At 40.3% G+C, this 25,212-nt stretch overlaps 1 protein-coding gene across 3 annotated transcripts in view; it reads left to right on the top strand.

Annotated features, from left to right (window-relative positions):
* The window catches only part of GALNT7 (polypeptide N-acetylgalactosaminyltransferase 7), a 92,669-nt gene that overhangs the window by 31,933 nt on the left and 35,524 nt on the right, over positions 1 to 25,212 (top strand). For all 3 annotated transcript variants that reach the window (XM_038134226.1, XM_038134224.1, XM_038134225.1), the window contains one exon: positions 20,631 to 21,085. In XM_038134226.1, the coding sequence (XP_037990154.1) occupies positions 20,631 to 21,085 (455 nt within the window). The remainder of the gene's footprint in view (positions 1 to 20,630; positions 21,086 to 25,212) is intronic.

Raw genomic sequence — 25,212 nt, 5'->3', positions numbered from 1 at the left:
ACCAAGACTGGTGATAACAGGGGAGTTGTCAAGCTGTTGTGATAAAAGGGAGCAGACTGCCAGGATAGTTCATGTAGCTTTTAATCTTTGTGTATGCCTGAGGGGCCTTGGGAAAAGAGGATGGCAGGGAGCAGGCTGGATTAATTTTTCTGGATGAAATGGATATGTCCTGGGGGTTGGCCTACTTTAGAAATAATTAGAATTCTTTGAAATCTGTTGTCCTTGAGCACACTTCATCTATCCTATGTCCCCTTTTCTCTGATTCTCACATGCCTAGATCTTGTGGTTGAGAGATGCCTTGTGTGTCTTTGGGAGGTGTTTGTTTTGGTAATATTTCCCAGGGGTGCATAATTTCTAAATCAAAGCTGACTCACGTGTATGTGTGTGGTGAGATGCACACAGGGACTGCAGGTAATCAGAGGTACCCAGTTATGATTTTGCTCTTGAGTTGAGAACAGAGAGGCTGCTTGACTCACAGTGAGATGTGTGAGACACTGATGCTCAGTTCTTAACATTTCTATTTACTGGAAACAAGGATGTGGTCTTCTTCTTTAAAATACACTTTATAAAATAATCCTGCATGTTTGCATCAGATGACAAAGGTATGGTTGGATCCTCACAAGGAGCCTTTATGGTGATCATTGATTGACTGCAGCCAGCACAAGTCTATGTTAGTGTAGTGAGATGCATTGATCTTGCTTATATCTTGATTATTTCATGTTCTTAGTCCAATCTCGTCCTCATCTGAAGGATGAATACCACATTTTACTCTATTTTTTTTTCTTCCTGCTCATCCTGGTTTTTTTTCATCATTCATCCTGTGTGGGAATTTGGGGAGTTAATTAGCCTTATTCTCACGACCCCCTGTTGAACAGCTTAAGAATTTTCTTGCATTGTAGTAAGGTATTAAGTGACATCAATATTTGGAAGTAAGGAAGCAAGATAAATTGTCAGACTTCTCCTGACTTTGTAATAGTTTGGGCAATACATTTTCCTACAGATTTGTCACATGCTAAGAATTTTATACAAAGAATAAGTTTTCATTTTAAACTCTACAGTTCATGTCTACAATTAAAGAAGACTTCACAGCCTTAAACATTCAGCACCAAAGTTTTTACTGATAGACTTGGCCAGTTAGCATTGCTGTAAAGGAGGGGCAGATTGAACAGGTTTTTGAACATGTTTTATCTTGTATGATATTTGCAAGAATTTATTCTGTACTGATAACTTGTCAAAATACTGTTTGCAATCTAATCCCAGCAATCATAATTTTTCAAGAATGGCTTCACAGCTTTTAATTTCTAAGAAACAGACAGAACTTTTATTTATAATTTATCTGGCAACCATAATATACTGTATAATACCAAAGGCATAATGTTGCAAGCAGAATTCATTATAATTTTTAGCTTTAAAAAATACACTTAAAAATACATTTTATTAGCTTAAAAAATAATCTTGACTCTGATGCCTTAACATGCTCATTGATGAGAATGCTTTTGCATGTCAGAAATAACTGTTTGTTTTTTGTCCTTGTTTTATTCTCCAAGCTGAGATTTCTTTTTTGCAGAGCATCATATTTTTTACATGTTTCCTAAAATGCATGGGCATTTATTTTAAAGCTGAGTATTACTGATGAGGAAGTTAAGATTTCTGATATTCTGTAAGTCACTTTGGCTTTACATGTGGAAACTTTTCAGCAATGTATATTTAGTAGATCTATTCATAGCCTAACACCAAACCCCAACAGCTTTCCTGTAGGAAGTCCATTTTCTCCCCTACATGTATTTATTAATTCTGTCACTTCTTAATGTTCCTTAAATGCTTTTATACTGTATGGTCTATAGTATTCAAAGAAACTTTAAGCTACATGAAAAAGACCTGTCTTGGCAACTCAAATATTGTATAACTCAGATATTTTATATGCTGATTTTATCCCAGTGCGTGTTAACCTCCATGATGTTCCTTTACCGTAATGTGTTTATTTTAAAGTTTTGGTTCCTTAACTTATTTTGTCTGCAGTCTGAAGACATACCAGCATTAGGCTGAAAAATTCCCTAATACCCTTTCTTATCTAGGTGCAGTGGCATAAAAGATTGGATACCAGAGTGAGAAAGTACATGGAAGGGAGTTCTGCCTGACATTTGGGTGCACTTTCTAAGGAAAGGGTAATTTTGGACACCTCAAAATACGTGTTCAAATCGTCATGCTGTGAAAAGTCACCAGTTGTATATATATGTATTTTAATGAAAACACTGTTGAGACTCAGAGCTTTCCTGAAAAGCAAGAAGTGCCCTCTCCTAGTGGAGGGCAACTGCTGGTTATGCACATCTTCCCTCTCCTCCTTGAGTTTAAGAACATGCAGCTCTCTCCTTAGTTCTTTAGTAAGAGATAAAATAATCCTCTGTGTGTAGATTTGGCTTGAAAGAAGAAAGGGAGATTCCTATTGCCAAGAATACTTAATAGAAATATACTTTGTTGTGTAGAGCATAACAGTGTTCCTGCATTAATACCTCAGGAATCCCTGGGAGAGCAGTCATGGGCTCCTGGGGAAGAGGAACAGCACCCCTCGCCCAGACCACTCAATCTGTTTTACTGTTGTGGGCTTCTCCTATTTGGATTATTTCCAGTTGGATTATTTCTGATACAAGATCTGGGCATGGTGGCTCCATAAACCACTCAGTTGGGCAATTCTGCTGGGTTTTTTTTCTGGTGCTCTTAATACACCTTGAGTATCTGACCCTAAATGCATTAGGGAAATAAATGTGCTGCCTTTCGTGCCTCTGCTTTCTCAGCACAGCAAGTGGGTGTCCTCCCAAAGAGGAGAAATGTTTAAGGAGAATAACTTAGTAGGGAAGATTTGTTGGTGTTTGTTTTGTTCACAAGGACCATGGAATGGTTTGGATTGGAAGTGACTTTAAAAATCATCTGGAACCAATCTCCATGCCATGGGAAGGGACACCTTCCACAGGACCAGTTTGCTCAAAGCCCCGTCCAACCTGACCTTCAACTCTTCCAGGGATGGGGCCATCCACAGCTTCTCTGGGCAACCTGTTCCAGTGCCTCACCACCCTTTCAGTCAAGAATTAATTCCCCATATCTAATTTAAACTGACCCTCCCTCAGTTTGAAGCCATTCCCTTGTCTCTTGTAAGAAGTCTCTCTCCCTGTCTCCTGTAGGTGCTTTTAGGTACTGGAAGGCTGCTCTAAGGCCATCCCAAGGCCTTCTCTTTTCCAGGCTGAACAACCCCGAGTGTCTCAGCTTGCCTTCATGGGAGAGATGCTCTGTCTCTCTGGCCCTCCTCTGGACTGAGGGTAGTGTTGTAGTTGAGTTGTGTTGTCTCATTTTAAAGGTACAGAAGAACCAACCCTCCCAAGTCAGGCAGCTGCTGCCCTGCCATTCTGCATGTACTTGTTGTCCCTGGTGTCCCTCAGGGGTGCTCTGAGGGCAGCCCCAGAGCCCTCCGTGTGCCTGTGCACAGGTAATGGTTGTGGGCAGCTGGACAGGCAGCAGTGTTCTCTGTTGTTTGCTCCTCCCAGGCATTCTGGTTTTCAGCTACCCCTCGCTTCCAGCAGCTTCCCCCCTGCCCCACTCCTGTTTTGAACTAGATCAGTGCTGCTGTTTACCCTGCTTGTGGATGCCAAATTCATTTGGCGCGCTCATGCAGCTGTCTGTGGGGAGTCCTTGATCCAGCTCAACGTGCAAAGGGTGTAAAGGTGCTCGTGTTGGCACATAGGACAAAAATGGATGGTGTGGAAGTAAGCTGACTGCAAAAATGTAGCCATCCCACTCAATGGCATCAGCCTGAAATATCCAGCACCTATCAGACAGAGGTTTAAATCCAAAACAAACTAGCAAAAACAAAAATTTAAAGGCAGCTCATCTGCAGCAGCTCAAAATACAATTTTCATAAATCGTCTGCAAGAACTACGTGCATCTTGTAATTCATATTTCTGCTGTTCCACAGTTCTCATTGCAGCAGAGATGGAAAATATCCCCTTCAGGTTTTGCTGTATATCTGCAGTGATGGGAAGATAAACATCCCTTAATGCATCAGTGTTGACATTCAGAAGCCTTCCAAACTTTGCTTTTTAAATTGAATGGGAAAGTTAGCTTTGAGCCTCTTCTGTAGGAAGAATGGGCAAGTGATTTTTTTTTTTTTCCTTTTCCACATCTTATATAAATCAGACATCCCTTACAAATCTGCAGTTTCCATACTGTCAGGAATTACAGAACTGGAAGTGCAATACTAAACAAAAGGAAAATATGCTATATCCAGGTAAAATACTATGTCTGAAGCAACAGCTAATGCATAGACTTATGCTGTTCATGTTCTGTTGAAATTATTAAAATGGAAAGATGTCTAGTACCTTACTTTTAAGCTGTTATTTTTTTAATTGAAGTGAATTGAAAAGTGAAAAGTTCCAGGTTTTGGTGGAATTTTTGCACTGTTTTTCTGTTTTGCTTTATTTATATCATTTACTGGAAATATTTAGTGCAATAGTGAATCAATCTGGTTTTTTCTATCTTAACTTGCAATATTTGTCCAAGTCTGTATCGGATGATAAAGTAATGTATTGAGAAAATGTTGATTTGGATAACTTGCATATGACAGCCTTAAACAGAGCATATACCTCTTAAGTTGTGCTGTTGTCATTTGTGCGTAAGAGCTTCTCAAAAGAAAGCATGTCATCCCAAAAAGCGACTGATTATTGACAGCAGTAATACTGGCATGGTTCACAACCATGGGAATGTTCGGTCTCTTACAGAAGAAGCTCTTTAATATTGCTTTTCCTTTACCATTTTCTATATAAGAATTTTGCAGTTTATTGAACAGTAGCAAAACACAGTGGATTTGTGTGTGTGTGTGTATTTTGATTAGAGTATAATTCTTGTGGATTTTGGTTTTGTTTGCTGGTTCCGTTCTGATGTACAGTAAACAATTCTGTACTGTTTACTGTCCTGACCTGGTACACTTGCCAGTTCATCCTTCTGTGGTATTTGAGGCCTCATGTATGTAGCTTCTCTCCTCTACTGGAGATTGAAATGCTGACAATTTTCTTCTTTTGCAGTTCCTTCTCCTGGGAGGCACTGTCTCACTCCCCAGTCAGACTAAAGTATGAACTGCCTTACTGACTCTTCATTTTCCAGCTACAGGCCAGATTTTGCTGTGTTAGAGACAACAGACTCTTTTTCCCAGGGACTGCAGAAAGCTTTTGAATTGAGTTTTTTGACAGGCTTTAACAAAATTGTCTTTGTTAGAAGTTGAAGTGCAAGGCTAGCCCGTAAAGGTCTTGATTCAGTGAACTGTGTTCCAATTTAACCACCCCTTTAATTTAAACACTGGATAGATCATAAGTAGGCTTTGTAATGTCTGTTCTATGGAAGATGCAGTAAGTGAAGGGCACAGTTTTCATAAATGCAGTTATTAGCAGCTCTGTTTGAAAACCACAAGTAATGCACATGCCTAGGGCTTGTGGAAGTTGCTCCAGATGGAAACAGCATTACTGGGGTGATTGTACCCTGAGGAAAGGCTCGCTGTCATTTTGAGATCAATTTTTAGCCAATGTTCCATTCTCAGTATTAACATGGAGAGTCTGAATTGCCAGAACCTCAGATTTTGTAACAAAAGTGCTAACAAGAAGTGAACATTTGTTGAAAAGATGGCGTTGCTTCAGAGAAATGCCTGTTGCTGTGCTGGTTGGATGGTGAGAGTATCCTGCAGACAGAGGCACCGTGCTGAGAAAGCTGACTTCCATTTTTTCCGAGCAAGAAGCAGCCTCATGCGTCTTTCTTTGTGTGTGTTGTACACCCATTAATGGGTGAACAGTGGAATGCTGCAGTCCCATTGCTAAGGAGTCAGTGCAGATGGGAGAATGCTGTTCGTTTGCATCTTCCCCAGGTGTGTGGTCAGAAATGCCAGCCATAGTGTACCTGAGCTGGAAGCACAAAGGTCATGTTAAAAGTCTCTTCAGGATCTGCCAGATGTTAGGAGGTCCCTCAGAAGATATTCAGGGCTAGAAGTTAATCCTTGGTGCTGTCGTAAGACGACACGGACACTGCTGCTCTCCAGGTGAACAAAAAGAGGGACCTTTATTTTCTGACTCTAACATTTATAGTTTTCCAAAAGTGACAGTGGATTGGAGGGTGACAGTGCCACCTCTCCAATGACACTGGACAGACCAAGAGTCCATCAGTTCTCTCCTCCTCCATGAAAGAATGCAAAACATAAGTTGTTTACAGAACTGTGTGTGAGAAAGTTCGTTACAAGAATGAAAACATCAGAAGGCTTAGCGAAGTCTTAGAAAATCAGGGTGACGTGGTGCCATGCTAGGTGAAGGCAGTGGGATGTCAGTTCCCGGTGTTGACTTGGAGAGTAATGTTTTGATCATTTGTCTCATACAGCTTCAAGTTTATATTGTGGCACCACTGTGGATCATCTGCACTGACAAAGTAAATATCAGGGCGGTCCATTACTTGAAGTTCAGGTGCAGCATGGCCACCTTTCTGATTGCCCCTGTGGTCTCAAGGTGCCCACAGTGGCTTCCATGCTCCAAATAAAAGATACTGCATGGCAAGTGCAGAGAAATGTGCGAAGCTGGAAGCACGGGCTGGTTTAGTGGAGCCCTTTAGGAAGTATGTGGCTTACATTATAGCGTTCTTGCTGGCTATCTAAAAGACGCAGATACCATAGCTGTGCTAACACATTATGTGGCTTCTAAAGCAAAACTGTAAGATAGATTTTTATATTTATCATGTTTACCTCTCAGCAAAACAAACAATGTCACTAGCTGTACGTGTCACAGAAAGAGCAGTCTATTTACCAAGATTGATTTGTCTGTTCAATATATTGGTTTTTTGTTAGTTTAGTGTTGCTGCAGATTTGTTATTTTTTTTCTTTTTTAAGCTTCAAATGCATGTGCTGTGTTGATTTTTTTGGGCTTTTTTAAGTATTTGGTGCAGATAAGAACTTCTCGTACCTCAATGGTTCAGTAGACTATAACTAATTTAATGGCAAACACCACACACATTCTCTTATGTAGGAAAGACCAGGAATGAAGGACCAAGGAAAGATGAGAACAAATCGCAGAGAGCACAATTGATCACAAGTTATTTCCCTTTTCTTGTCTAGTCAAGCTGTACACAAGGTAATTACATAAATACTCTGAATTTGGGAAACCTTTTGGGAGTTCAGATGAAACTTGCAGGAGCGGGTTTTAGACTGTATGTATAATTTGCATACAATGAGGTTTTTGGCTTTAGCTGGCTGTTTCATTGAAGAAGCTTTCAAAATATTAGGGTTGATCAAATTCTAAAAAGCAATTTTAAAATAAGACAGAAGTAGACTGTGGTAAAGCTTGAGAATGGTTACAATATTTTTAGATAAATGAAAATCTAATCATGCGGTTTGCTCCTTAATAGCAAGAAATATGAAATGAGATTGACATATCTCTCTTTAAAAATTGAGGCAGACAAGATATAGCACAGAAAAGTGCATCCCTTGATCAAGCATGTCCATTAGTGATGGATTTATTGTATTGCAAATGTCATTTACTTGCTGAGTTATATAAAAGAAATGCATGATTTTTAAATATCCTTCTGTCCCAGATGATTGAGAATTTAGAAGGAAGTTCCTCTGCAGGCTTGAACCAGTGTAGTGTTTGTTGCTGATGTCTGGAGAGCCAGAAAAGCTGGCCTCAGCCACTTGGAACACGATGATTTATGATAGCTCTTGTATCTTTCTGAGACTTTTTTCCGAAAAATAATGGAAGTTGGATTTTATCTATAGTAAAGTTGTGAATTATATATTGTAACTCTTTTAATTCAGAGTGAATGCTTGTGTTGTGGTTTAAGTTCAGTCAGCAGCCAAGCCCCGTGCAGCTGCTCCCCCACTCCCCCACCAGTGGGATCAGGGAGAGAATTGGATCAGTAAAAGTAAGAAAACCACAGGCAGAGATGAAGACAGTTTAATGGGGAAAGCAAAAGCCGAGCACACAAGCGAAGCAAAACAAGGAATGAATTCACTGCTTCCCATGGGCAGGCAGGTGCTCAGCCATCTCCAGGAGAGCAGGGCCCCATCACAGTAACTTGGGAAGACAAACAGCGTTGCTCCAAATGTTCCTCCCCTTCCTTCTTCTTCCCCCTACTTTACGTATTGAGCATGATGCCACATGGTCTGGAATATCCCTGTGGTCAGTTTGGGTCACCTGTCCTGGCTGTGTCTCCTCCCAAGCGTGGCAGGATGGAAACCAGAAAAGGCCGTGGCTCTGTGCAACCCCTGCTCAGCAATAACAAAAAACATCTCCACATTATCAACCCTGTGTTCAGCACAAGCACAAAACACAGCCCATGCCAGCCACTGGGAAGAAAATTAACTTCACCCCAGCCAAAATCAGCACAGCTTGTTTTTACCTGCTTATCTCTACAGCTTAAAACTGAATTACTTAAATTTTGATCATTTCAGTCCAAAACAAACAGTTTTATCTATTTCTTTCTTCAGTTTATAGAGAACATTCATAAAATGGGTGTGGTCTGGGTAAAATTAAAAGCCTTACTACGTCCTAGTCCACTGTGTAATAGTACTACACAGGAAAAGAAAAATAATTTTTGCTTTTTGGAAGAAAATGAAGCTGGACAGAGGACATCTTAGAAATTCTTAAAAATCCTAATGTCCGTATGAATAAACATGAGTTCTATATTTAAGATCTCATTGAAACATATGCATAAAATGAAGGATATTCCTAGAGTGAAACAGAACGTGGAAGGAACAATGACTCAACTAGAAAGGTCACAAGCTTCATTTAATGTTGAAATGTAGTGATGAGAACAAATCTTGTATTGAAGCTCTTGAGTGGTGCTGTGTTTTAAGCCTTTTCACCTTGGAAGGCACGACTTCCCAGGAAAAAAGGATGAAGGAGGTTTTTGGGACCGGAAGGAAATGTTTGTTATTGCTGAACTATTTAAGGCTGTGGAATAAAGGTCTTAGCAATTGTAGCAAAGCACTGAGTGTGAGTGTAGTACTGGCTGAGACCAGCTGCTGGGCAGGGCAGACAAGGTGGTGCTGCTGAGGAGCAGCAGAGCACAGGAGTGAAACGAGAAACCACCAGAGAAAACATCCAAGTGATAGAGGTGTTGGTCTTCTGGATTGTGGCAATATTGCTGCAAACTATTCCATTCTCATGTCTGCTTTGTCTTTCTTCCATTTGGTTGCAAAAACTACAGGAATTGTTTGCCAAGCACTTGACAGTGTACACATGTGGCATCAGTAGAATAATACTGTAGAAAGAGTTAGACTACATGGATCAGCATGGCTGCATCAGTACAATACTATTTTTTGCATGGCTAAAACATCAGTACAATACTATTTTCAGGTATTCAGGCTATTTTTCCTCTTAATTTTTATTAATCGATAAAGTTGCTTATCTACATTACTAAAAAAGTCCTCTTTTGCTAGCCTCTCACTGCAGTGCAAAGACAGTAAAAAAATTTCATTCTTATCCTCTTCATTTTTTTAATGAAGAGGATAAGAAATACTCCAGGAGTCATGAAGACCTGAAATCTGGAGGCCCTTTTACATCTTACAGTCAGCTCAGCATAGAGATGATGCAACTGTCCATTTTGTTCTTAATACTCATATTTTTTTCCAGTTAAGTGTTCATAAAATCCCTCTAAAAAAGAAAAGTTGTGGACAGTTGTCTAATTATGATATTTTTCCTTTTTTTCTCTGTATCATAGGCCAAAAAGGTGTTAGTTATTCCAAGTATTGTGAAGCAATTTGCTATAGCTTAAGAATGCTTCTGATTAAGCATTGTTTTCAAAATCTGATTGTATTGCTCCAAGCCACATAGCCCTGAGCAAATCACTTGGAGGAGGCAGACAGGATAAAAACATCCTGCATTTTGTGCCATCATTTCTGCAGTCCAGTTTTCAGAAGAGATTTCCTGGTATTTATCTTTTGCTTGGAAGAAAGAGTTGGAAAAACTTCTTGCCTTCACCTTCTGGCCTTCTCAAATAGGGTTAGTAATGGCATCATCCTCATCAGAACACTGTAAACAAAACTGGAAATTTTAGAGTAATGAAAAGGAGAGCAGAAGGTGGCATTTGAACTAAGTAAGTAGCAGTAAATGTTTACAGAAATGAGCGATGATCATATTGATTAGAACCACCAGAATTCTGAGTATTTGATGATTTCCCGTAGCCTTCATCTGCTTAGACATTGTTCTGGAGTTGGCTGTGTCCCTAGAAGCCAGTTTAATGCACTTGTTTTTCAGAAATGCCTCGTTCTTCTGCTGCTTTACTCCTCCTGTGATGCCTACAGCTGCTGGCACATCAGTTTCAGCAGCAAGTCACCTTGCTGATCCTCTTGTGCAGCAAGGCAACCTCCAGGCTGAGGAGTTGAAAAATAATTTTCATTATGTTTTTTAAGTGAATAAAAGGTTTAACTTTCTAGGCAATAAGTGTTGGCCTTTCTATGCGTAGGTGCAACTTGACATCTCCTGAGACTTGATGTGGAGAGTGGTTTCAGGAAAAGAAGGAAAACTAAAGTTGATTGGGTCCTTAGTGTCTCTGTTCTCAAGACTAAACAAGAAACTAGATTTTATCTTGGAAAGACGGGTCAGAGTCTGATGGGCTTTGCTTACCTGGAACAGATTTTCTCCCTGGTGCTGCAATAGAAGAGCTGTACCCCAAGGCTTGGTGCTCTCCTTCTCTTCAGCCTCTTCATGGGGCTTGGCTGTTATCATAGCAGCATTCTGAACAACTGAAATACAGTAAAATGTCAGATGGCTGGATTTAGCATGAAATTAGTCAACTGGCATACAAATTAGTTTGTTTTTTTCTTAAATTGTGTGGTGTCTCATCTATGGTGTAGTAACCCATACGGTGTATTTGAGGGTAAATATAACTAACAGGTGCTTTTTTTCTTGGCTTGGAGCTCTGAGTCACTGCAGTCTCTTTAACAATGAATTAATGTGGTGATACTCTACAGAAGTTTGTAGTTGAACTACCATGCTAAATATACTAATGACAATGGAGGCTGCAGTATGTAGAAATGTATTTATCTTTTGGGCAGAGAAAGAAGGAAGGTTATGGGTGTTTGAAAAGCTGTTGGTGGCAGACTCTTGTACAGTCACTGGGTCACTGGTGGTTTATTAGATCACTCTTAAGTGCTTAACCTGAACTGACTTACCTTGTGTGATGTACAGTATTTGTCTTTCCTCAGTTTGTGTCAAGAAAAGAGCCAGGATAACTGCAGGCAGGTCTCTTGTGGTCTCTGGTTCCTTGGGGACCAGACAAATTGTGCTTGGATGCAACAAAGAAGCCATTCCATTAGCAAGAAGCAAAACCACACCTGAAAAGATGCAGTGTGTAGGGAGATACTTGCTTTTATGCTTCTTTATGTTCTATATGTCCTACTTGATCAAGGCCAGGTTGGATGGGGCTTTGAGCAGCCTGGTCTAGTAAGAAAGTACCTATGGCAGGGGGGTGGAACTGAGAGATTTTTAAGGCTCCTTCCAATCCAAGCCATTTTGTGTTTCTATGATTACTTCAGCTTTCTTCTACTGAAAATGTTGATTGATCTAGTTGTAATAAACTTGTAATAAATTCTTGCTATTCTGAGTTTAATGTTTTTCTGTCATCTTTAGTGTGTTGTCTGTAAGGAGAGGATTTAAGAGGCTTTGCATCATACTTCTGTCTTATCAAGGGTCCTCTAACAACTTTTCTGTTATTCTGCAGCAAGCAGCTGCAGATATGGTTTTGTGTTCTTTTTATTGCACAGGTTACTGGTGCCAACATGTTTTCATTTCTAGAGCATGGGAGAGACTGAAATACATCCCCTTAGGTAATGCAGCAGCTTCATTTACAATTTAGTTTAAGAATATTTCTTTTACTTGGAAGTGATTGTAATCTTAATGATAAGAGACTGCTTTGCTTGCTTCAAAACTAGCCTCTAAGTTACAAAAACAAGGATGGATTTTGTGGGATTCGCAGGCAACTCCAACAAGGGAAGAGACGAGAATCTCGACTCCATGTTTCAGAAAGCTGATTTATTATATTATGATATATATTAAAACTGCTATATTAAAACTGTGCTAAAAGAATAGAGAGAAAGGATTCATCAGAAGGCTGGAAAGGAATAGAAAGGAATGAATAACAAAATCTTGTCACTGCTCACAGCCTCAGCACAGGTGGCTGTCTTGGTCATCAAGTAAAAACAATTTCACATGCTGGGTAAACAGTTCTCCAAATCACATTCCAAAGCAGCAAAACATGGCAAAGCTGAAGCTTCCCAGCTTCTCAGGAGAAAAAAATCCTAGCAAAGGATTTTCATAAAAATGTCGTGGTGACACAGATTTCTTTGATATCAGTTTATTCAGGTATTTATCTTAGACTTTCTATTTTAGATCTCTTTAATTACTTATCCAGATTGCATGATACTCTCCACAGCCACACAGAGAGGTGCACTGAGAGGTACCAAGAGAGTGGGTCTAGATCAGATATTAGGAAAAAAGTCTTTCCTGTGAAAGCAGTGAGACGTTGGAACAGGTTGTCCAGGGAAGTTGTGGACACCCCATCCCTGGAGGTATTCAAGGCCAGGTTGCATGTAGTTCCAGGCAACCTGGTCTAGTGGAAAGTGCCCCTTCCCATGGCAGGGGGGCTGGAACTAGGTGGTCTTCAAGGTCCTCTTTCAACCCAAACCATTCTATAAGTCTGTGATTGCTCTGCAAAGTTCTTGGGCATAAGTGGGGGCTTTGAGTGAAATGGATCTATCAGGGCTTCTTTAACACACTGGGACTGTTGAACTACAGATGGGACCAGGGGTAGTGTGACAGGACCAGGAATGGCAGGATGGGATGTGTAAATGCTGAGTAAGAGTTGTATCTCAAGCAATCAGGAAGGAGATTGGTAGCCTTAAGAGCTGATTCAGTATTCCCCAAGCACTGAGTGCTAGTGAAAATGAGGACATTAGGACTGCTATTTTTTACAGTAATTTGTTCTGAGGCACTCAGTGTCTTTATTTTTACTTGCTTTCAGTCAGGCAGAGTCTAATTGTGTAAATGCTTGTCGCACAGGAATTCGAGGAGTACTGCACCTCTCCTCAGGAGACATCATGTAATATAGGTAAGGTACAGGCCATGTTCTATCCGTCATTTCTTGTACTCTTAAATCTCCCTGAAGGTGAGAGAGTGAAGTTTGCAAGTTTTGGGTGACCAGTGGCAGCACATGTATGGGACTGAATCTGGCACAAAGCACTCTGGCCAGCTCTCTGGGTAATCTCTGCTGTCAGTGGAGGTATCTGAACATCCCAAAGTAGAGGAACTTGCTCAGTCTGGACCAGAAGCACATGAATGTGACAGTTGCATTTGTAGAAGATCCAGACTCCAAGAGGAACATATCCAGCAGTAAGTTCTGGGAGAGCAGTGTCACTGGAAGATGGAGTGAGGAGCAAGGACAGGGGGTAAAGCAGTGCAAGTTGAAAGAGCAGTTGTAGCAGGATTGCATTACTTTGCATGAGTTTTAAATGATTCATACACAGCAAGGCCAAAGAGGATGACAGAAGTATCATTAGCTTCCCTTGCAAGTGAAAGATAATGTCACAACAGAACAATTTCATTTAAATGGGATGCTTAGAAGGGTATCATACTGACATCCAAATTTGGGTATGTCTTTAAAGAAGATATTCTGCAAGTAAACAGGTGAAATTCAAGATTGATTATGTCCCTTCTGATAGGAAAATAACCAGGGAATCAGGTTATTTCAACTGAAAATAAGAATTCTTCCTTCTTCCATAGGATTTGTTATCTGAGAGCTTCCATAGCTTAATACCAGTTCCTGTGCCTTGTGAATGACCTTGTGAAATGCTGGCTGCAGACCATGGCAGTATGCAGCTCTAGCCTGAAGTCACTGTCCTAGTTGAATGCTTCTGCTGTGACAAAGTAGATGGTATCCAAGAGGACAGGAAGAGCTAGTGGGTCTTTTTGCCCAGGGAGCTCTTGGAGCAATCATTTGAAAAATGAAATAAAGTTGATGAACTAAGCCTTATCTTCCTCAGTGTCTTTCTTGAATTCACAGATTCAAACTCTAGCAGAGATGGCCTTAGATGTTAGTGAATGTTGTTAGTTTTCAGACTCGTTACTAGATAACAAGAAGTTTATCCATTAATAGGAATCCGTGATACAGAGGCTCATGTAGATTATTGCAATTGGAACTTGAATGCTAAATTCTGCCAAACTCCTTCATTATAGCAGAACGTTGAGCTGTTATCAAATTCACATCTCTACAAACAGTTCCTCTCCTTTACTATGTGCCCTTCTAACTTTTGGACATGCCACTTTTCCACAAGCAGTGCTCTCCTATCTCAGAAATATCAGCTATAAAGTAGAATAAACGTGTTCATCTTACTCCCCACTAAATTGTTTCGCTTTGGCTAGCACAGGTAATTTGGGGTCTCAAAAGTACTGCTACTTTACTGTTCTCTCAGTGGGCTGAGTCAATCTACTAACGGCTGTGGTCTGCTCATATCTCCTGAGAACTCAGTAACTTCTGTACTGCAGAAGGTATATGTGCTAGTGATTGTCCTGTTCTGCCTTATCACACAGGACATAAGGAGTGAGTGGGAAAGGGATTTCACTCAATGCTGATGACTAGCAGCTCTATTACAGGTATCTATTCCTGGCAAAACTGTTTCCTCTCAAAGAGCTACTTGGGCTCTAAAAGAAAAATAATGAGTTGGATAAAGGATTGTGCAGGGCAATGAGTAGTGTATCACATGTCCATCAGCTTGATAGACGCTGTGAAATCTAGGAAACAGGTGAAGGAGGAAGTTGCCCTGCTTTTCTTTTAATTAAATTTCAAAAAAAAAGAAGAAATAAAATCCCACCCACAATGTTTTATTTGCCATTCCTCAGATATAGGTAGGAATACAAAACACATTGGTATAAAAGTACTGCTCAATACTCATTTCTCCAAAGCTGCTTGTGGCCCTTGCACCTCATTTACACTTCAGTGTTGTGTATTTTTTAGTGAATAGAACATATATTTTATATACATGTACATCTTTTATATATATATATATATAATATATATATCTTTATATTTGTATGTATGCATAAATATGCATATAGTATAATGCTTGCTTGTTTATATAATCAAGTTTCTTTTTATTTGTTTGGACTTTGTGATTCATAAGTGGCTTCCAACCAAGTTCATGCTGAAGACTCCAAAAAATAACAGATGTGGTTGTTGTCTTGTAGGATTACATTACTTGCTCTTCGGAGATGCCATCACTGCAATGTGTTTGTGGTACAAAGCTGTCTAGTCATGGTAGTTCTGTGTACCAAAATTTATTCCAGGATGGTAGATATGAATTGGTCTTGTTTAAGTTTGTTCTGTTTCCGCTGGGATATTTAAGGGGGCGGAAATCTACTATGGAGAGGTAGCACTTACTGCATAATGGACTTCCATATTGTCAGTATATGTCCAAATTGGAGGTGACTGTGAACATAAAAATACAACTTAGAGAATTATATTTTCCTGAAACTGCTGGTGGCAAACACCATCAACAGCATGGTTTCTCACTTGGGTTGCACAAAGCATGCAATGGAGGGATTTAGCAATCTGTTCGTTTTACAAACATGCATTTTTAAACTTCAAAAGTTGTCTCTAACTTAGTGTCAAATTGTATTTATCTCTGTGTTTCTGGAGTTCTCATAAATTATCTATTCTAATTTTCCACAAGTTTTAAAAGTCACTGCAGGAGCTACTGAGCATTCCATCAGTTTTGGAGTGCCTCTGAAATACACTGAGACGAGTCATAGCAGGATAGAGGCTGTTTTGCCCAGGCACTGTGACAGCAAATGGCCCTTTCAAGCCAGAAGGCTTGAATGTCACTGCTCATATCTGAGGAAAGAACTCTCACAGTCCAACTTCAGCCTCAATTTGAGTCAGCAGGGTCGTCTTGTGACAAAATTGTTTGATGGGAGGTTTAGCAAAATATGATTTAGAAGCAATGCTGTATGTGGAGCTTAAAACAGACTTTTTTTGTGCAAAAAGTTGTAGTGATTTGAAAGGCTTTATTTTTATTTTTTTAAGTGACAGCAGAAGTGCTGTTGATCTTTATCCTTGTTTGAGAAGCTGGGTGTTTTTCCATTTGTGTGTGCTTTTGGTCTGCAGGACCAGCTGTAGTAGGTATAATTTCTGCTTGCTCGAATGGAGGCTAGCATGGCAGGGGTGGGAGGTGTAAAGTCTTACGAGATGGAACCTTTTGAGAGTCAGACAACTGTGTTGAGGGAATCATTGCTTATTTTATTTATTCTGAAGTTCTCAAATGAAAATTCTGAAGCAAATCCACTTTTCTAAAATAAATTTTTTTCAGACATTGTTTAATAGAGAGTTTTAGGGAGTTGCCAGTCTTGAACTAGTTACTGAAGAAAAGCAGATTACGCAAGTTTCACATTGGCAGTTTTATTGCCAGCTACAACTCCAGCCCTCCACCAGATGACTGATCTTGCAGCCTTATTAAGACCTCTCCTGGTCTTTACTTTTACTTTGTATAATTTATAGGCATGTTTTCAAAGGGAAACAGTTATGTTCTCTATACCTTCAACTGCATTCCTGTCTTCTGCAATAAGGCACCAAATTTGTGAAGTAAAATGACAATGAATTATCCCCTGTTTTGTATTTGCAAGTCAGGTAGTGACTTTATTTGTATCACATCACTGTTTCGGAAACACCCATTGCAGTTACTCATACATATTTCCCTAAGGAGTGAAAAAAACATGCCAGAAATAAAGAAGCATGCACCAAACTTGATCTAGAAATCTGGCAGGAAATCCTAAATCCAGCCCTAGGGGAAAAAATAATGGTCTGTGGAAAAAACTTTTTTCTGTGTTATGTGTCCTTTTTGTAAAGATGTAATGAGGTTTTGTTGGTTTTGTTACTTGTCTTCAGATTTGAGAGCATTCATAGGTCTTGCTTCTCTCCCCTCATTTTTGGACAACCTAGCAGTGCTGTATTCTGATGTATGTTGTGCTCACTTCTTCTGAGCCCTCCTTTCAGTTTGCTGTTACTATCTCTTTCGAAGCTTTTAAAATAATTTCCAGACCATCTTGTTTTGCCACTTTAGGAAGGTTGTTGTGGTTTATCTTTTTTTTTATACACGTGCCTTTCAGTTTAACTGTTGTTGTATGACTACTTTCACCTGAGCCAAACTAGTAATCAGTGAGGAACACTGATTAAAAATTCCTTTAGATTTTTAATATACCTTGTTTTTTTTTTCCTTTAAGAGGGGGTGTGGGTCATAATTCATAAAAGAGAGAGGAAGCCCTAGAAGCCCCTAACTAAGGCATTGTGGTTTATATGGTGACTGAAGTAGTTCTCTGGTTGTGGTTTGACTTTGCTTTTTTTTCTAGACAGTATTTGGAAAATCCTTGTCTCATTTCTCATATCTGTGGAGAAATGACCATGCACCTAAACACTGCTAGGTCCTCTTCTATTTTTTTAAATGTCCAAAAAATCCTGAAGTTAAGTTATTTTTCTTCATGGCGTCCCATATGATTGCTGTGCTTTAAATTTGTGTCCAGGGGTAGGGAGGAAGGAGTGAGCAGCTGTGTCATGCTGAGCTGCTTGCAGGGGTTAACCCACAACAAATACTTTCCATTTTATTTGTCCTCTGTGCATAGATATTGGAGGAATGGGGTCAAGGAGTGTGCCTGTGTATTTAATTTCCTTGTTCTATGAAATATTTTTCCATGCCAGCAAAGATGGAATATATTTTGTGTGTAGAGGGGAACTACAGATAAATGCATTATAATGCAAATTGTGCATAGCAGTTATAATGAGGCAAAATGTAATAAAGGATAAGTCAGTTCTGACAGCAGTAAAATAAACAAATTTCTTTTACGAGTGTTATGCTTCAGTCGAAGAATTGGCAAAGTGGAAGCTCATAACTGTTTTATAGGTAATGGAAGTGGAATAAAAGGTTATTAATTTCCACACAAACCAGGGGAATAAGAAATTCCTGTCTCATTGAGACTGATGATCCAGGGCGGTGACTGAGCATGGCTGTGTGTAAATCTGGCTCCTTCCTATGCTGCCTTCCCTTTGGACTCTATGGCCCTATGGACCTGTCATCCATCACAGTAAACAGTTTTCATTGGGTTTATCCATGACTTCCATGATATTTTAAACTTCAGTTGTATACCCCTCAGCCATCACATCTCCAAACTGCAGGGTCTTGGAGGTGAAAGATGAGTGGCCTTTCTGGTCTTTCATCTCAAGATACCTTTCTACCTTCTCCTTGATTTTGGTTACCCTACTCTGCACTTTCTCTGACTCCTTTTGAGATGTGGAGACCAGAACTAAATATTACTGAATACATGAATGCATCAAATTTTATGTAGTCAAAATTATGCTGCCTTTAAGCATCCTTCCTGATGATGCTGACTGTTTTGTTGGCTTTTATAGCTGCCTCCGCACTCAGAGCAGGAATTAGATGTGAGCTGAGAGCTCAGCAGTGTTCTGACAGTCTAGTGGCAAAGCCTTCCTTTTGATTTCTAGGGTAAGTGTGAGATGATGCTCTCTTCAAAAGTCCTCTCAGGGCTTTATTTAGATCCATGACAGCCTTCGACTTTCTTGCAAAATATGCCTTTTCACATGCCCTTAAACTTCCCTCTTCTGACACTGACTTTTGAGTTCCTGAAAAAATGATGATGGAAGATCAGAATAATGTAACATTTGTGCATGTTGTATGTCCTCCATGTTTAAACTAGAACAAACAGAGAGCTCAGAAAGTTTCTTGAATAAACTCCTTATTTTGAATTGGAGCCAGTCTGACTCCCACTGTTACCATGTTAACCTAGAAATTTTATATACTGTATTTTTCTTGATTTCTGAAGGTTTTTTTTTTTACGTGGAATGATGTAAGGAAAATAGTGTGATGTAGTAGGAAGTATTATGGGGTTTAATTGAAGATGGACATGAGTCAGCATTGTACCCTGGTTGCAGTAAAGGCAGAGTGCATAATGGGTGAATGCCCTAGAAAGAGCTTAGCTGTTTGGAACTCTGTGTGCTTTTTCCTCCCACTCTACCCCAACACAGGAGAGATGTTCACAGATGCAGAGGACTTGCTAGAGAGGCTGGGTTTGGCTGGGGAAAAAAGTCTAATGGGGAGTCTAATTGCATCTTTTCACCCTAAAAAAAGTGAAGTTGCAGAACAAATGGAAATTAAATCTTCTGAGGGGTGCAGACTGAGAGGACAAGATGCAATATGAGAAACTTCTACTGAAGTATGAGGGAAAAAGGCTTCACTGGGTCAAGCAACTGGAACAGGTTGTCCTGAGAACCTGGACAAAGGAGTGTGACTGGACAAGCCTCTGAAAAACCCCACCTCACTGTGAGCCTGCCTTCAGCAGGTTTGAATGGGTGACATCCTTCCGATCTCAACATTTTGTTTGATTCTGAGACATTGCTAAAATGTGTATTGTTTTCTGCAGATTTCTAAATGATGTAACATTTGTCCTGCTTACAAATAAACAATTTTAGCAGGATATCTGAACCTTCAGCAACATTTCCCTGTCATACTCTTGGGCAGTAGTGTTGGAAAAAGTTGTGACTGTGTGTTTTGGAGTGCTTTTGTGGGTGGTGCTGTTGTATTCTGGAGACTTCACACTCAGACACTTCAAAGCCTTTCTGTGTAGTGTCTCCAAAATCACCCACCCTTGTTCCAACCCCACCAACCTCACTGATCACTGAAAATGCTGAGCAGTTTTCAGAATGCCAGCCCTTCTTCTCAGTGAGAACTTCCGATCTCCTGCTGCGGAGAGAGGGAGGAGTGCATCCTGTTTTAAACAAGGATGCAGGAGATGCCAGTGGCCAAGGCAGTTCTGTTCAGTGCCAGCACTGCCTCCCCAGGCAGGTCTGCCTGTGTCCATGCAGCTGATCTCATTCCTGCCTGCTGTCCCCAGTGCCATCAGTGTCACCTCCCAGCTGTAAAAAAGCTGTTGCAGCAGAGGGAGGAGCTTGGTGGGAGTGAGCTGGGGGGACGGGGGTGTGTGTGGAGGGCAGGGATGCTATGTGGCTCGTGGCTGCCACAGATGAGTGTGCCACGTTACTCGTGGTTACAGCACTCTTTACCAGCTGAGGCTGGTTTCTTTTGAGATTTCTAGTAACCACTGGGACCCTGCAGAGGTCTGAGCTATAGCAGCCTCAGAAACACTCCCTGTCTGACAGTGGGACCAAGGATGCCATGGTGTGGACTGTGGCACTGTTTGCCTCCGTGTTACCTTCTCCTTCATAAAATGCTCTGTCAGTGCCCCTTGCACATCAGTTTGAGCTACACCTCATACAACATTCAGGTGAACATGTCCTACATGGGTATTTGGTCTTTGGGAAGTCTTTGGGCATTCGGTCATTTCCAGGACCAGCTCTCCAAGGTAAGTGTGGACAACAGCTGGTGATGTTCTCCAGCAGTCAGTAGCTTTAGTAAAAAGTGTTCATTGAGCCCATCAACAGACTTCTCCATACTTGCTCAACATATATTTATTACCAACTCTTAGTGCATTAAGCTACTGGATGTAAATAAATAAAGGATGATCAATTGATATGGTGTGCTGTTTCTCTGTGTGTGTATATAGGATGACAAAGAAGCCAACAGACCCCTGCCAAACAAAGGAGACCATGGACTAGGAAATGAGAAATTCAAACCTGTGGTACCTTGGCCTCATGTTGAAGGTGTGGAAGTGGACTTGGAATCCATTCGAAGGAAAAATAAGGCCAAAAACGAACTAAATCAGCATGGTGTTGATAACAAGCAGCAAAACATCCTCCAGAGGCAGTATCTCACATTTAAACCTCAGACATTTGTGTACCCAGACCCTGTGTTACGACCTGGAGTCCTTGGTAATTTTGAACCCAAAGAGCCTGAGCCTCATGGAGTTGTTGGTGGCCCTGGAGAGGAGGCGAAGCCATATGTCTTAGGACCAGATTACAAAGAATCCGTTCAAGCCAGCATTAAGGAGTTTGGCTTTAATATGGTGGCGAGTGATATGATCTCGCTAGATCGGAGCGTTAATGACTTGCGTCAAGAAGAGTAAGCAAACCTTTTGTTTTCTTTTAGTTCTCTTTTTATGGGATTCAGTTATTTGCTTTCCATGTATCTGAATTGATGCTTAAAATATTATTTATTAAGCCACTTAAGGCTTCTTGTACTGAAGGCATGAGTGCTGTACTATATCATGTTTCCATATATTCTTCCTAATGCTGTTGCAATGATTCCTTCCATGAATACTTAAGCTGTAGTGATTTATCTCTGGAGTCATCTGTTTCAGTGTCAAATTGCATGTATTTGCATGTTCCATGTCTAGCCATAGTTTTCATTGTCATATCTTTTCTTAATCCATAACTTCTTAACATTTGTCTTCAAGAAGGAAGGATTATCTTTATTAGACATCCCTCTGCTAGTTAGTTCATTCAGTTTTGATTTACCCCGATGCCTTTAAAATGGAACAAAAATTGAGAACAGAAACAAAGAAATACTGTTCTCTTTAAAACACTGCCTATTTACCTTCAGTAACAGAAGTATGGATCTGCCATAGTGATGGTTGGAATAGTCTTCCAACAGTTTCTCACAGCATTTGCCCTAAAGAGGAAAGCAGTCTTATAAAAAAAACATTTATTTACTTGCTGAAAGGGTGTCTAATTTGTTGTGGGGAAATTCTGGGAAGTTACTAACATTTGCTCAAGAGTTACTAACAGGTTTACGCAGTCTATTCTGACTTTTGATATATGTTGAAGGCAATTTTGCTCTCAGGTTAATCTGCATTTGGTATAATTTTCCTTGTTAAATATCAGTTAGGGATGGATTTCTGAGCAAACTGATTTAGTGGCAGGGTATTTTTTAGTCTGTTTTTTGTTTAGGGTTTTGTGGGCAGTGTATGAAGTTAGGTATGATGCTAAGTACTTTGCAGTTTTCACTTCCCCCTCATGCCCAGCAATGGAGCTATGCTGATCCCTGGACTGGGTACCAATCTCTGAGCTGTATGTTTCCAGCTGTAGTAAATAATCTGCTGGTGGTTCATTGACTGGTTACTGGGGCTCTGCTCTGGGCTTTATGATGGGTGTTTTTTTCACTTTGCAAGGTAGGAGAGAACTGGCCAGCTGTGGCTCTGACTCATACCCATGCAGGTGCAGCTGTTTGAATTTGCTATGTGGTGTGCACTCCCTGAAAGCAAATGAAGCACATGGAGCTCAGCATTCCACTTTTTTTCCTGTGCTGTGCTCCTCAGGTGACTTACTAAAAGTTTCCACTTCCTGGCAGTCAGAGGAGAGGACCATGCCTGTCTGCTGTTGGTGGCAAGTGACAGCTGTCCTGAGGGCTCACTTTGCTTTTCTTTCTTTGCTGTGCTCAGAAGTTGGTCCTTCATACTAAAGAGATTTTTCTGAAAGGGAAGAGATGTTCTGGGTAACCTGTGTAGGTCAGCATTTTCTTTTTAGGAGGTTATCCCCTAGACACTGCTGCTTCTGCTGAAGCATTTCTTCACTCTGTAAGGACAGCAAATCAGAGGTGGCAGTGTGTCACGTGCAGGTGGGACTGGGCTGCCTCTGCCCAGGTGAGTTCTAGCAGCAGAACTCAAGTACTCTCTCCTCTTCATTTTTACTCAAGATGAAGGGCATCAGACAGCCTATGGTATCTCTCAAATAGTTCCACACCTGTAGGTTCCTGAAGTATTTTTGACGTGATCTCAGATTTTGTCTTCTGTTCTGAAAGACATTAATAAATAGATATTTCCAAAAATTATTAAATACTTTGAGGAAGAGGAGGGACAGCCATGAAAAGATGAATTTTAGAAACTGTTTCCTTCAAGCACAGCTGCAGATAAGCCTTTGTGAAGTCAAAGCCGTCAGCTCAAATCAGTTAGGTTTTAGTATTTAATGATTTCATGTTCTAAGCAAGCAAACAAAACAGCACGAAAAGCTATGTGAACAAAAGGTATTTTTCAGACAACATTATATCCCTTACTTTATGTATTGAATGCTTGGGATGCTTGCAATTGCCTAAGTAGGTTGAAGGCTTATAGCTTCTGCCTGTCTCCTGGGAACAGAAGAGAGGGGAAGCAGTGTGAGATTGGCTGATACTGCTCCATGCTTTCAGGCTCCCACATGCTCACTTTCCTGCTCACTCCCCAATACCAGAGAGAAGTGCAGCAAAAGGTAGCAGATTACCTATTGGATGCACCATTTATTTTCCTCCCACTGATCTATTTAAAAATACTTTTGTGGCTGGTAACACTCTCAACATTCACTTGAATCCTGCCGGAGAGCAATATAGTAATTTTTTGTTGTTGCTGTTAATAGTAAGTTGGCATTGCTAATTGAGGAAGATCTTTCTGGTAAAGACTGAATTATTTGTTCATAGATAGGTAAAGCCCCTTCAGACCGTCTCTTTCTTCAAGCATCAGAATTTTGAAGCGTTACCCAGTGCAGTCAGGTTTGTTCAGTGAAGTATGCCAAATGCTTTCCCAGGCTGTGCTAGCAAGAGTGAAATAGTGCTGCAAGGTCTCTCAGCTTAAAAGCCATATAGCCTCAGGGCTTGTCCCTGCTGGAGGGAGAAGAGGCAAGAAATGCCAATAAAGGGAGATTCAATTCTGCTATGCTTGGATTTGACTTTGTAGTCTGACATGTTGCCAGGATGATTTGCCAGCTGCCTTTATTGATTCAGTGGGAACTTTGCTGGTGATTCTGGGCAGTCTCAGCTGCTGTAAAAAGCCTTAATTCTTGGTGTAACCCGTAGGGAGGAATGACACTGGATGGTGTGTTAAAGTTTTTTGTCAGGTACATCAGAATATTTCCATTTTGACAGTACCACATACTCTTGGCTTATGGATTTTAACCAGTATATTTCAGTGTTGATGCCCAGCACTTGTGTTGACATACAGCAAGTCATAAGTTTGGTAAAAAAAATCAAGAATGTATAGGGATATGTAAAAGTCGGTGTACAAAATTTAGAAGATGGCTCGTCTCACTGCAGTCTTTCAGCACTCTGCAAGAGGGCCAGGGGGAACATAAACTGGATTAGTAGAGAAATACCTGTTCTCCACCTTATTTCTAGCAGCAAAGAAGTAGAGCAGGCTTAGCAGGCCCTGTCTAAACCTCTGTACAGTAGCTGGAAGAAACTTTTTTCTTTAAACTTGGTGATTTTTACCTTTTTTGGATCTATTTTTATCATCCTAATAGGTGGCAGACCCTTAAGATTAGCCATTTATACTGGATTTTACACATTATCCATACTTCCTAGAAGACCTGCAATAAAATAATTGTTAGCTTTTGGGAAGAAGGATATTAATCTAATTGCTCCATGAATTCTATTTTTTTCTTTTTTATTCAGGAGTCTGCACAGAGGTAGAGCTGAAGTAAAAATAGAATGATAAATTGTCTGGATTAATTTTGGATCCAAGATAAATACAAGATAAATCCTCCGTGCTAGGGAAATAAAAAGGGACCTAGGTTTGAGGGTGAATGCTGTCAGGTAACAAGGTGTGTTGTCTCAAAAAAAAAAAAAATATATAACCAAAACAAGAGAGAACTGTGGAGAATTGCTGCTAGGAATAACTAGAATCGAGTTGTTTAACCAGTATGATGATGCACCTCCCCAGAGTATTTTAAATTAAAATTTAATTTTTAAAAAATTCATCTATACTGGGTTTGAGCCGTGATTGTTTCTCCTGACAACTTTAGCTCTGGCCAAAAACATATGCTGGTGAGAAAACATACAAGAATGGATAAGCGTCATTCCTGGCAACCAGTACACTGGGGCACTGGAGCCAAAAATTGCAACAGGGTTGTCATGCTTCAGAGACCTCTTTCTGTGCACAGACTTGTCTTTTGAATGCATTTATAGTCTTGAAATTAATGACATCCTGAGTCAGTGACTGCAGAATGTGGTGCTTGTTTTAACCTCTTCTCCCGGGTACAGATACTGTTGTGTGCCTCTGTGACTCTGCTGCCCTGTGATATGGGAATATCAGAGATAGCTCCTTGAAGTTCCTATATAAATGTTTCATGTTCCATCCTTATTATTCCTGCTATTTCGTTTCCCTTTTTGTTAACTCTGAGCTAAAATTCTGACAGACCTATCCACATTTGACTCCAAGATTTTTTTAACTTTTTTTAACTTTTTTTTTTCCCAGTGGTAATGCAGAGTTTAGGATCTGTCACTGA

This window comes from Motacilla alba, chromosome 4 (genome assembly GCF_015832195.1).
Source record: "Motacilla alba alba isolate MOTALB_02 chromosome 4, Motacilla_alba_V1.0_pri, whole genome shotgun sequence".
Classification (NCBI taxonomy): Eukaryota; Metazoa; Chordata; class Aves; order Passeriformes; family Motacillidae; genus Motacilla; species Motacilla alba.
This window is presented reverse-complemented; position numbering and strand designations above follow the sequence as displayed.